General features: G+C 44.6%; 1 protein-coding gene across 2 annotated transcripts in view; it reads right to left on the reverse strand.

The window, feature by feature from the left end:
- The window catches only part of septin8a (septin 8a), a 21,817-nt gene that overhangs the window by 7,419 nt on the left and 1,898 nt on the right, over positions 1-12,500 (reverse strand). For both annotated transcript variants that reach the window (XM_083564381.1, XM_083564382.1), the window contains exons 2-8: positions 9,289-9,403; positions 8,704-8,899; positions 8,218-8,404; positions 6,380-6,541; positions 5,597-5,693; positions 1,589-1,757; positions 217-349 (exon numbers count right to left, since the gene is read on the reverse strand). In XM_083564381.1, the coding sequence (XP_083420507.1) occupies positions 217-349; positions 1,589-1,757; positions 5,597-5,693; positions 6,380-6,541; positions 8,218-8,404; positions 8,704-8,899; positions 9,289-9,403 (1,059 nt within the window). The remainder of the gene's footprint in view (positions 1-216; positions 350-1,588; positions 1,758-5,596; positions 5,694-6,379; positions 6,542-8,217; positions 8,405-8,703; positions 8,900-9,288; positions 9,404-12,500) is intronic.

Raw genomic sequence — 12,500 nt, forward strand, 5'->3', positions numbered from 1 at the left:
TATAGTGTGTTAAATTCCTGCTTTATCTCGTGTTCTGTGTAAATGCAGGTGGAAACATCAAAGTTTAGTGCAAAAACAGTTTCAGTAAAAATTTCAGACCTGAAGGACCTGGAGAACGTTTTCATCCGGGAACGTTGCAGCACCAGACTCAGGGTTTTAGCACTTATTTTGACATTGTAATGTGTAAATAAAAGCAAAAGTCATCTGACTGCTCACCTCTCTCTCCCTCTCCTTCAGCTCCGCCTCTGTCTCCTTCACTTTATTAACAAACATCTGCCTCATCTCCTCCTCCTTACGCTGAAGATCCCCGAGGAACTCTTTCCTCTTAGCCTCATAGGTCTCCTGTAGACTACAGAACACACATACATTATACCCTGCATGTATACTGAAATGAACTAACACAGTAGAAAACATCTGGATTAGACATGTTTACATCTGTAGAAATTAAGGGCTCCATGCAGCTGTCACTAATAAACTACTTCCTGTTTGTCAGATTCATTTACAAAACAGATACATGAGACAGATGGAGCTGATCTTCAGCCAGAGATCAAATGTGTTCCAGAAGCTTTCTCTGCATAATCCTTTTCACGTCAGGGAGCAATGTGATGATGTGCAGCGTAATGATGACGTGTGCAGTGATGATGTGCAGTGATAATGATGACGTGTGCAGTGATGATGTGCAGTGATAACGATGCCGTGTGCAGTGATGATGTGCAGTGACAACGATGCCGTGTGCAGTGATGATGTGCAGTGACAACGATGACGTGTGCAGTGATGATGTGCAGTGACAACGATGCCGTGTGCAGTGATGATGTGCAGTGACAACGATGCCGTGTGCAGTGATGATGTGAAGTGATAATGATGCCGTGTGCAGTGATGACATGCAGCGTAATGATGCCGTGTGCAGTGATAATGTGCAGTGACAATGATGATGTGTGCAGTGATGATGTGCAGGGATGATGATGATGTGTGCAGTGATGATGTGCAGGGATGATGATGACGACATGTGCAGTGATGATGTGCAGGGATGATGATGACGACATGTGCAGTGATGACGTGCAGGGATGATGATGACGACATGTGCAGTGATGACGTGCAGAGATGATGATGACGTGTGCAGTGATGACGTGCAGTGATGATGACGTGTGCCGTGATGACGTGCAGTGATAATGATGACGTGTGCCGTGATGACGTGCAGTGATAATGATGACGTGTGCAGTGATGACGTGCAGTGATTATGCCGTGTGCAGTGATGACGCGCAGCGTAATGATGCCGTGTGCAGTGATGACGCGCAGCGTAATGATGCCGTGTGCAGTGATGACGCGCAGCGTAATGATGCCGTGTGCAGTGATGACGCGCAGCGTAATGATGCCGTGTGCAGTGATGATGTGCAGTGATAATGATGCCGTGTGCAGTGATAACGATGCCGTGTGCAGTGATGATGTGCAGTTGTAATGATGCCATGTGCAGTGATAATGATGCCGTGTGTAGTGATGATGTGCAGTGATAATGATGCCGTGTGCAGTGATGATGTGCAGTGATAATAATGACGTGTGCAGTGATGACAGCGTGCGTCGTGGCGTGTACCTGAAGGGCTGGCTGTCAGGGTCGGTGTCTTTGAAGCCCATTTCCTCCAGTTTGCAGCGTCTGTAGAGTTCATAATGGCGAGTGTGTGTCTGCTCTCTCAGATCCTCCATATTTACACGAATCAACATTTCCCTCAGCTTCACAAAGTCACAGTGAGTCTCATTCTCCACTGCGCACGCACACACACGCACACACACACACACACACACACACACACACACACACACACACACACACACACACACACACACACACACACACACACACACACACACACACACACACACACACACACTCAGATTAATATTCCAATCTGTTTCTAACAGTCCAGAATTTCAGACATCATCATAAAAAATCTAAAATGAAGTGTGTTTGTAAAACAGCTATGGAGATCACAGCTTCTCTGTAGGAGAACATAGAGACAGAAGAATGAAAACACCCATTTAATCCCTCAGCATTCCTTCCTGTTCTGCATTCCTGCAGCTAGAGGAAATCCATCACAAACTTATGGGAAAAAACACACTACAGCAGGAAAAGTAAAGCATCTGAAATTAAATGCTGAGAGTATTCACACTCACACACACTCTCTCTCTCACTCACACACTCACTCACACACTCACTCACACACTCACACACACACTCACACACACACTCACACTCACTCACACTCACTCACACTCACTCACACTCACTCACACTCACTCACACTCACTCACACTCACTCACACTCACTCACACTCACTCACACTCACTCACACTCACACACTCTTTTCTTTGTTGTGTTCAGGGAAACTCTTCCGCTCCCTGTAAGTGAACACAGAGAGAATGAGGAGGAGCTTCTTCCTGCAGGCCATTCAGAGTTTAAACCAGGAAACACTCAGGATCTAAAGCTGGTCACTCTCTCCATCACCATCTTTTTCAGAATATTTTTTTATTTTTGCACTACGAAACTTTAATCACTTTAATCTCTGGATTTGCACCGCACATGGTCACTTTATACCGCACCGCACACGGTCACTTTATACCGCACCGCACCGTGCACGGCCGCTCTATACCGCGCCGCTCCGCCACGCCGCACACGGCCCCTTTGTACCACACCATACCGCACACGGTCGCTTTATACCACACCATACTGCACACGGTCACTTTATACCGCACCGCACCGTGCACGGCCGCTCTATACCGCGCCGCTCCGCCACGCCGCACACGGCCCCTTTGTACCACACCATACCGCACACGGTCGCTTTATACCACACCATACTGCACACGGTCACTTTATACCGCACATGGTCCCTATGTACCACACCATACCGCACAGTGTCACTTTATACCAAACAATACCGCACAGTCGCTTTATACTACACCATACCGCACACGGTCACTTCAAGGACAATCACACCAACCACCTTAAATTTTTACTGTTTACTGTCGTACGCATCCTTGTATATACACACCTTTTTATATTTTATAGAGTTTATACTCTTTATTTAACTGCCTTCTTTTTTTCTTGGTTTATTTTTCTCCCCATCCCATTCCCTCATGCCAGACTGTCGTAAAAATCATTTCACTGCACGTCGTACTCTGTATGTATGTGACAAATAAAATTTGATTTGATTTAATTTGATTTGACACACACACACACACACACACACACACACACACACACACACACACACACACACACACACACACACACACACACACACACACACACACACACACACACACACACACACACACACAGTTGCTGCTCTAGTCCCGATTGAATAATGTGGAACGTGTTTTAAATTCTCCAGAGGAACATGTCTGAACGATGATGATGGAGCTCCACCACAAAACGCCCTCAGAGATGATGTGTACATGGAGTGAGAGAAAAAAAATTTATTTGAGAGAGAGGGGGGGTAAGAGAGCGAGAAAGAGACAGAGAGAGAGAGAGAGAGAGAGAGAGAGAGAAAGGGTGGGAGGGAGAAAGAGAGAGTGAGAGGGGGGGGGGGGTATCCAGTCATGTTATCATGGGAACAAACTTGCACCAGCATAAATCAGCTCACAGATCAGAAGTAACTGAGGCCGAGTTCCTGTGCAGAGATCATTCTATAAATATGACCCTGAGATCTGTAGGTCTCACAGCAGCTCCACTTCCTGTACTGACGTCCTATAAATTCTTCCCTTTTAATTAACACTAATCCTTTATAGAGACGAGTAAACACCAGGAGAAGCAGGAACCCTTCTCATCAGACTCTGTGTACTGAGAAGTTCTTACCACCATGCTCTTCAAAACATCACTTCATCTGAAAACACGTTATTTTATTAAAATACACTGATCCAGCAGATGAGCTCCTGTAGCTCAAACTGCTGAAGAAGATCATGTTGTTAATGATCGACGGGTCACGACTGTTTCAGTAGCAAAAGCAGACCAACAGAATATTAGGGAGGTGCTCATAAAGTTATGGCTGATTGGTGTGTAGTTCAGTTAAAATGATGTAAAAATAAAAGTTATGCTAGAAATAAATCATTGAATCTGTGGTGCAAGTGCAGCTCCAGTCTCGTCCCTGGAGAGACCAGAACAACTGAAGAGGTTTGGGAACGAGGGAGCGAGAGGAAGATCTAAACCCACGATCTATAAATAGAATATCAACTGTTCCCTCCATTACAGAGTCAGGAGAGAGATATATATATATACACCGAAATATTTATCTAGGAGATAGAGAGATAGATGCATTTAGTTGTCCAGATTAAATGCTGTTGAAAATTAATTAGGAGTCTCCACAGTGGATCATCCGTCTCCATCCCCCCCCCCTGTCTTCTAAATCTGTCTCTTTCAAACCAACTACCTGCATGTCTTCCCTCACCACATCCATAAACCTCCTCCTTGGTCTTCCTCTTTTCCTCCTTCCTGGTGTCTCCATCCTCAGTGTTCCCCTACTGATATACCCCATGTTCCTCCTCTGCACATGTCCAAACCATCTCAATCACACCTTCCTCACCTTGTCTCCAAAACGTCCTACATGCGCTGTCCCTCTAATAAACTCATTTCTAATCCTGTCCATCGTCGTCACTCCCAACGAACATCTCAACATCTTCAGCTCTGCTCCCTCCAGCTCCACCTCCTGTCTTTTACTCAATACCACTGTCTCTAATCCATACAACATCTCAGGTCTCACCACAGTCTTATAAACTTTCCCTTTCACTCTCACAGATACTCTTCTATCTCAAATCACTCCTGCTATCACTCTTCTCCACCCACTCCACCCTGCCTGCACTCTTTTCTTCACTTCTCTAACACACTCTCTTACATTGTTGACCCCAGGTACCTGAACTCCTCCACCTTCTCCACCTCTTCTCCCTGCAACTGCACCCCTCCACTGCCCCTCCCTCTCATTCACACACATGTACTCTGTCTTACTCCTACTGACTTTCATTCTCCTTCTCTCCAGCGCATACCTCCACCTCTCCAGGATCTTCTCCACCTGCTCCCGACTCTCACCACAAATAACAATATCATCCGCAAACATCATAGTCCATGCAGACTCCTGTCTGACCTCGTTCTTCAACCTGTCCATCACCACTGCAAAGGGCTTAGAGCCGATTCTTGCTGCAATTGAAGATGAAATAGTATTAATTCCATCCTATTAGCTTCATCCTGTTCTTCATCCTGCTCTCCATCCTGTTCTCTCTCTGATGTGCCATGGTTAATAACGTGACCTTTTCTCAGCAGCACTTTTACCCACTCAGCTCTTTTTCACATCGTTAACCTAGACTATAGAAAAGACTATAGAGCTGCTTCACCATCTAACCTAGAAAACCTCAGGAGAAAAATGAGCAGTGTTCGACCCAACCTTCAATCATTTAATGATCTCTGGTAACTGGGGGAGACGGTTTAACAGTGTGGGGTAACTGGAGGAGAAAAGTGAGAGGAACCAGGCTCAGGAGGAACCCACACTGATCGGAGAGAGTTCTGCAGAGCTGGCTGTGTTGGAAAGGTTTTATAAAATAAATAAAGAACTTTACCTTGGACGATGCCCCAGGGATACTGTCTGGCTCTGACCGTCTTATTGCCAACTTTCACCTCCTCCACACTGCCCACTACAGCGAAGGGGAGATGAGCCTGAGATACAGAACATAAAACCACACATGTAGATGTTCTCCACACCTTCTCTTTCCACAGAGGTGGACCAGAGTTCAGTGTCCTGAAACTCGTTCCACTCATTACGTTACTGTTCTTACTGTATTCATGGTGTAAACAGATGCTGATGGAACTCAGTGTAACTCAGACCAGGAAGATACTGATAATTAAATGAATGAACAAACAACTGCTGCCAGGGTCCCCAGATCACAAGTTCATTAACACGTCATCATGAGCTCCTTCTCCTCAATCCATCTTCTTCCTCCATGAACCCATCTTGCTCATCCCCTTTATCTCATACTTCCATCTTCTTTTTCACTCCCCTCTCCTCACTGCCCTCCAGCTTATCTCTCCATCTCCTCCCTCCATCTCATCAGTCCAGCTCATCTCTTCATCTCCTGGCTTTATTTTTGTAGCTCCATCTTCTCCTTCCATCTTCTCCCTCTAGCTCATCAATAATATCATCCTTTCATCTCCTCTATACAGCTCATCCCTCCATTCCCTCCCTCCATCTCATCCCCACCATTCCCTCCATCTCATCTCTCCATATACTCCCTCCACCCCATCCCTCCTGCTCATTCCTCCATCTCGTTCCTCCATCTTCTCCACCCACCCACACACACACACACACACACACACACACAAACCGATTACACAGTAAGACTCACGTTCATGGAGGAGTTGATCTCTGCCACCGTTTCATCATCCGTGGGGAACTGGTAGATCTGAACGCCGTTACTCACCAGCTCACTCATGATCTTAATCTTGAACTTGTGAAGCTCGCTTTTGGAGATAGTGTCTGCTTTGGCAATGATGGGGATGACGTTCACCTGGAGAACACGAGCAGAATGTTACATTGAAATTATTCAGATCCTCAGCTAGGAGAACGTTGAGCTCAGACTCTTGGCACAAACTCCTGCTACCTCAATCCAGTTGTTTCTGTGCAGATGTTCGTATAGTGAATAAATAATTGCATGTTTGGCAGCTTATTAGGAACACTCATAATGATTCCTACTGTTCTGAATGTATAGTTTATTCTATTCCTGTTTGCATCCTGCTGCGGTTGTGTCTCTGCCAGTAAGCAGTTCCTGACCACAACCCTGGTAATATTACTCTCCTCTACTCTCCTTACACCTGACATGAACATACGTAATATCACTTTCCTGTCTCTCCATCACACCAGCCTGAGCAGAACTGCAGTGATGTTACAGGAACAGTTCATGGGTCTGTACTCACTACAGGAATAGTCATCGCTAATTACAGTCATTTGGGGCGTGAGTGGGATGAGAAACTTGCGCCCAGACACTGTAGTGTAGGAACCTGAGAGAAGCTGGAATACAGAATTTAACCGGTTCTAGTAAACACAGTAGACAGAATAACAGTCTCCTCATTTTCTCTAACGAGAGTAAATATAGAAACTCAGTGTGGCGTTTATTCATCAGGCATTTCCTGTTTAACGTTTTTTTTCTCCCCTGAGCGAGAACGACTCGTGAGATCTGAGAATCTCCAGAGGACGTTCTGGCTGTTAGCCACTAGCTGAAGATCTCGCTACCATCTGTTCAGGATGTCCAAAGCCAGAATCCAGGGACTACACCCTGCCATCTCACTCTCTCTCTTTATCTCTATCTTTCTATCTCTCTCTCTCTCTCTCTCTCTCTCTCTCTCTCTCTCTCTCTCCCTCTCCATCTATCTCTCTCCCTCTCCATCTATCTCTCTCTCTCTTTCCCTCTCCATCTATCTATCTATCTATCTATCTATCTCTCTTTATCTCTCTCTCTCTCTTTCCCTATCTATCTATCTATTTATCTATCTATCTCCCTCTCCATCTCTCTATTTCTCTCTCTTTATCTCCATATCTCTTTCCATCTCCATCTCTCTCACTTCCGGAGAAGATGAAAAATTCATCTGTACAATTCACACTAAGAGACCATAACTAACTAACTAACTAACTAACTAACTAACTAACTAACTAACTAACTAACTAACTAACTAACTAACTAACTAACTAACACACACACACACACACACACACATTAGGACAACACCACCTCATTTAATTGATTATTAAGAAACCTTGAGAACTTATTCTCATCTTCAGCACCAGACACTGCTGTTATACACTACAGAATTGAGACGCCTGACCTTTTCTGCCATACGTGGTTCTTCTCTGAACTGTTACCACACAGCTGGAGGCACACAAGTGTACAGGACGTCTTTGGAGGCGGTATCATGACCAGGTGTCCTCAAATTTAACTGTGAAATTCATCATAGCTTCATCTTGAATAGATTTGGTTTGATGTTGGAGAAAAGGATTAAATAAACCTCAAACTGAATCTGAAACCATTAAATCATCGTTTTACTTTTTCTTCACATCAGAAAAACCTGTTTTTTTTTTTTGCAGCAACAGTTTGTAAACTTTTGTACCTGCTGTACATTGTCCTGTTAAAGCGTTCCAGGGATCGTCATTAACGTTAACCCTGAATGATGGTGTACCTGCGGTGTGTACCTTACTGTCCAGCTTCTTCATGGTGACTAAATCGAGGGATTTGAGTGAGTGTCCTGTAGGAGAGATAAAGTACAGGCAGATGTGGATCCTGGTGTCGTGGTAGTTGAAGAGCGAGCGCTTGATTTTCAGCTCCTCCTGCAGGTAGTTTTCAAATTGTGTGTCGATGTAATCAACAATGGGCTTGTAGCTGGAAAGAGAAAAATATACGACAGATCTTCAGCTAAGATCATGCAAACCCTCAACATTAAACATTCATTAAAACCCAAACCCCTTTCCCTCTGACTCTCTCTCTAGTTTTATTTGTGGAAGAATGTATTTCAAATCCATTGCTCCTTCATTCCTTTAAGACTGTATCACATGTTCCTGATGGTCACGTGTGTTCCTCATATCTGAGAATGCTAGAGAACTTCACAGAACTCGTTTTCTTCTCTCTCACTGCACTCTGTGTGTGTGTGTGTGTGTGTGTGTGTGTGTGTGTTATGTTACCTCTCCTCTTTGTTGATCTGGTCCCCGAAGCCGACCGTGTCTACGATGGTAAGTTTAAGGTGGACGTTGCTCTCCTGCAGGTCGTATGTTCTGGGCCGCAGGTACACACCGTTCTGGTAGTGACTGGCTTCTTCATTCTCAAACATGGTGTTAAAAAGTGTGTTCATCAGTGTGGACTTCCCGATTCCTGTCTCACCTAAACAACAACAACAACAACATTAACAGCATCATCAACAACAGATCATTCAGCAGCTCCACCAGGACCTTCAACATGTATTATTCTCAGCTTGTGTGTAAGAGATTGTGTGTGTGAGGTTGTGTTTGTGTAGAGGTTTCGTGTCTCTGTGTGTGTGTGTGTGCGTGTGTGTGTATGTGTGTGAGAGAGTGAGAGAGAGAGAGAGAGAGAGAGAGAGAGAGAGAGAGAGAGAGAGAGAGAGAGAGAGAGAGAGAGAGAGAGAGAGAGAGAGAGAGAGAGAGAGAGAGATTGTATGTGTGTGAGGTGTAAAAGACGTTGTGTGAGAGATGTTAGTTTGAGTTTGTGTGTGAGTGAAATGATGATCATGATGATGGAGAAGAGGAACGTACCCACACACAGGATGTTGAAGCAAAAACCCTGAGATACAGATTTGCTGACCAGCTGATCAGGGAGACTGTCAAAGCCCACATGTCCACCCAGACCCAGTGCCCTCTTCTGCTCATCCTGTAACACACACACACACACACACACACACACACACACACAGACAGACAGACACACAGAGATCATCAACTTTATACGCACACTCCCAAACACACACACCACACTGAGCAGTGGAGCCCCTCAGGGCTGTGTGCTCAGCCCACTGCTGCCTCACAACTGTGTAGCAATGCACAGCTCGAATCACATGAAGTTTGCTAAAGACATGACTGTGGTGGGTCTCATCAGTGAGAACGACAAGTCAGCAGAAAAAGTGGAGGTGCAACAGTTAACAGCCTGGTATAGAGCCAACAACCTGTCTCTGAATGGTTGTTGAGGGACCATCAAGTGCATCCTGAGCAGCTGCATCACTACCTGGTTTGAGAACTGCACCTTCTCGGATCGTACGGCCCTACAGAGGATAGTGAGAACAGCTGACCTCTATCACAGACATTTACACCACAAGCTGCATCTGCAAACCCTACAGAATTGTGGACAATCACACACACACACACACACACACACAACTGTATCCTGTAAAGGCTGGGGGACAGGGCTATGGGACCGGGCTGGGGGACAGGGCTATGGGACAGGGCTGGGGGACAGGACTGGGATTTTAACTCCCTACAATAAAAAATCCAACATCAACCACTGAGCTGTGTGTATATCAGTTTTCACTCGTGCGTGTGTATGTGTATGTATATGTGTATACACACACACACACACACACACACACACACACACACACACTCCGGCACACAACCCTTTAGAATCAAAAACAACCCTGCACAACCCTGTACAATCATACACAACCTCACACAACCTTATACATCCCTATACAACTCAACACAAGCCTACACAACCCTGTGCAACCCTATACCTTCATACACAACCCTGTGCAAACTTACACAACCCTATACAATCCATACACCACCCCTTACAACCCTTTACAATATGAAAAAATATCAACATACCCCCCCCCAAATCACATATATACACACCATAACCACATACATACATACACACCATAACCACATACAGACACACAAACCCAAACTAAATACACCCCCAACCATGCACACACACACACACACACACACACACACACACACACACACACACACACACACACACACACACACACACACACACACCTGACTATGTGTGAATGTGATTCATGTTCTGAGGTTAATAGAGCAGGAGGGGCAGATGGTCCTGATTTGATCCTACTGCGGCATCATAACACAAACTGCACACTGACCTAAATATATATCAGTGTATTTCAACACACACACACACACACGCGCGTGAGCACACACTCTCACGACCTCCTCATGCTTGTCACAAATAAAAGGTAATAAAAAAACACAGGTGTGTGTGTGTGTGTGTGTGTGTGTGTGTGTGTGTGTGTGTGTGTGTGTGTGTGTGTGTGTGTGTGTGGTGATATCTACAGAACAGCAGAGCAATCAGAAAAAAGGTAGGTGTGTGTGTGTGTGTGTGTGTGTGTGTGTGTGTGTGTGTGTGTGTGTGTGTGTGTGTGTGTGTGGTGATATCTACAGAACAGCAGAGCAATCAGAAAAAAGGTAGGTGTGTGTGTGTGTGTGTGTGTGTGTGTGTGTGTGTGTGGTGATATCTACAGAACAGCAGAGCAATCAGAGAAAAGGTAGGTGTGTGTGTGTGTGTGTGTGTGTGTGTGTGTGTGTGTGTGTGTGTGTGGTGATATCTACAGAACAGCAGAGCAATCAGAGAAAAGGTAGGTGTGTGTGTGTGTGTGTGTGTGTGTGTGTGTGTGTGTGTGTGTGTGTGTGTGTGTGTGTGTGTGTGTGTGTGTGTGTGTGTGTGTGTGTGTGTGTGTGTGTGTAGCTTGAGTTTTTTGCAGAGAAAACAGAACTCTGTATTTATGCTGCGGTTTGAAATGAAAGTAACAGCTGTGATGTCACTTCCTGTGCAGTGAGCTGGTGTTTCCACACAGTATTGTGAGGGTTAAAAACTGAAGATCAGACAGACATGTAGAGATTCTGTAGCCGGCACTGATGTCTGATCTAAACAGCACTGAACATCTACTCATGTCATAAACTTAACAGACACAGATCTGAGCTTCCTCTTCCTCTTACCATCAGACATCAACTAATCAGATACCATACCATCGGACACGGAAACATCAGACGCCATCCGATCAGACTCTGTTCCATCAGACACCATTTGATCAGACACTGTACCATTAGACACCATCCGATCAGACACTGTACCATCAGACACCATCCGGTCAGACACCATCTGATCAGATACCATCCGATCAGACATAAACTAATCAGATACCATACCATCGGACACGGAAACATCAGACGCCATCCGATCAGACTTTGTTTCATCAGACCCCATTTGATCAGACATTGTAACATCAAACATTGTACCATCAGACACCATCCGATCAGACACTGTACCATCTGATCAGACCCTGTACTTTCAGACACCATCTGTAGACCCCCACTGTAAGATCTCAGGCCAGTGCTCCCACTGTTCTGGAAGCCCTTGAGGAATGTATGAAGCAGCAGAAAGTGTCAGCAGTGTGTCAGGAGGAAAACAAAAGCTGTCTCAGTGTCTCTTCAACAAACATGAGATTTAACCCCTAAACATCTCAGAGCTCTGAGAAACTCAGAGAACCAACAATACTTCACTGAGTACTGCATGGCTAGAGACAGATAATAAAAAATAAAATTATATATAAAACTATCAAAGTAAAATAAAAGTATAAAGTGTAATATAAAGTATAAAATATAAGGATAAAAAAATAAGAATATAAGAATAAAAAAGAAATGGATGACAGAGATATTGACAGTAACACAGGTTTAAAGGGTCCCAGTGCCTAAAGTACTAAATACACCATTACACAATACACTAGATCACTAATACACAATATATCGTATCACTAATACACCAATACACCGGATCACTAATACACCAATACACAATACATCGGATCACTAATACACAATATATCGTATCACTAATACACCAATACACAATATATCGTATCACTAATACACCAATACACCAGATCACTAATACACCAATACACCAGATCACTAATACACCAATACACAATACATCGGATCACTAA

Source organism: Silurus aristotelis (assembly GCF_946808225.1).
Source record: "Silurus aristotelis genome assembly, chromosome: 16".
Classification (NCBI taxonomy): Eukaryota; Metazoa; Chordata; class Actinopteri; order Siluriformes; family Siluridae; genus Silurus; species Silurus aristotelis.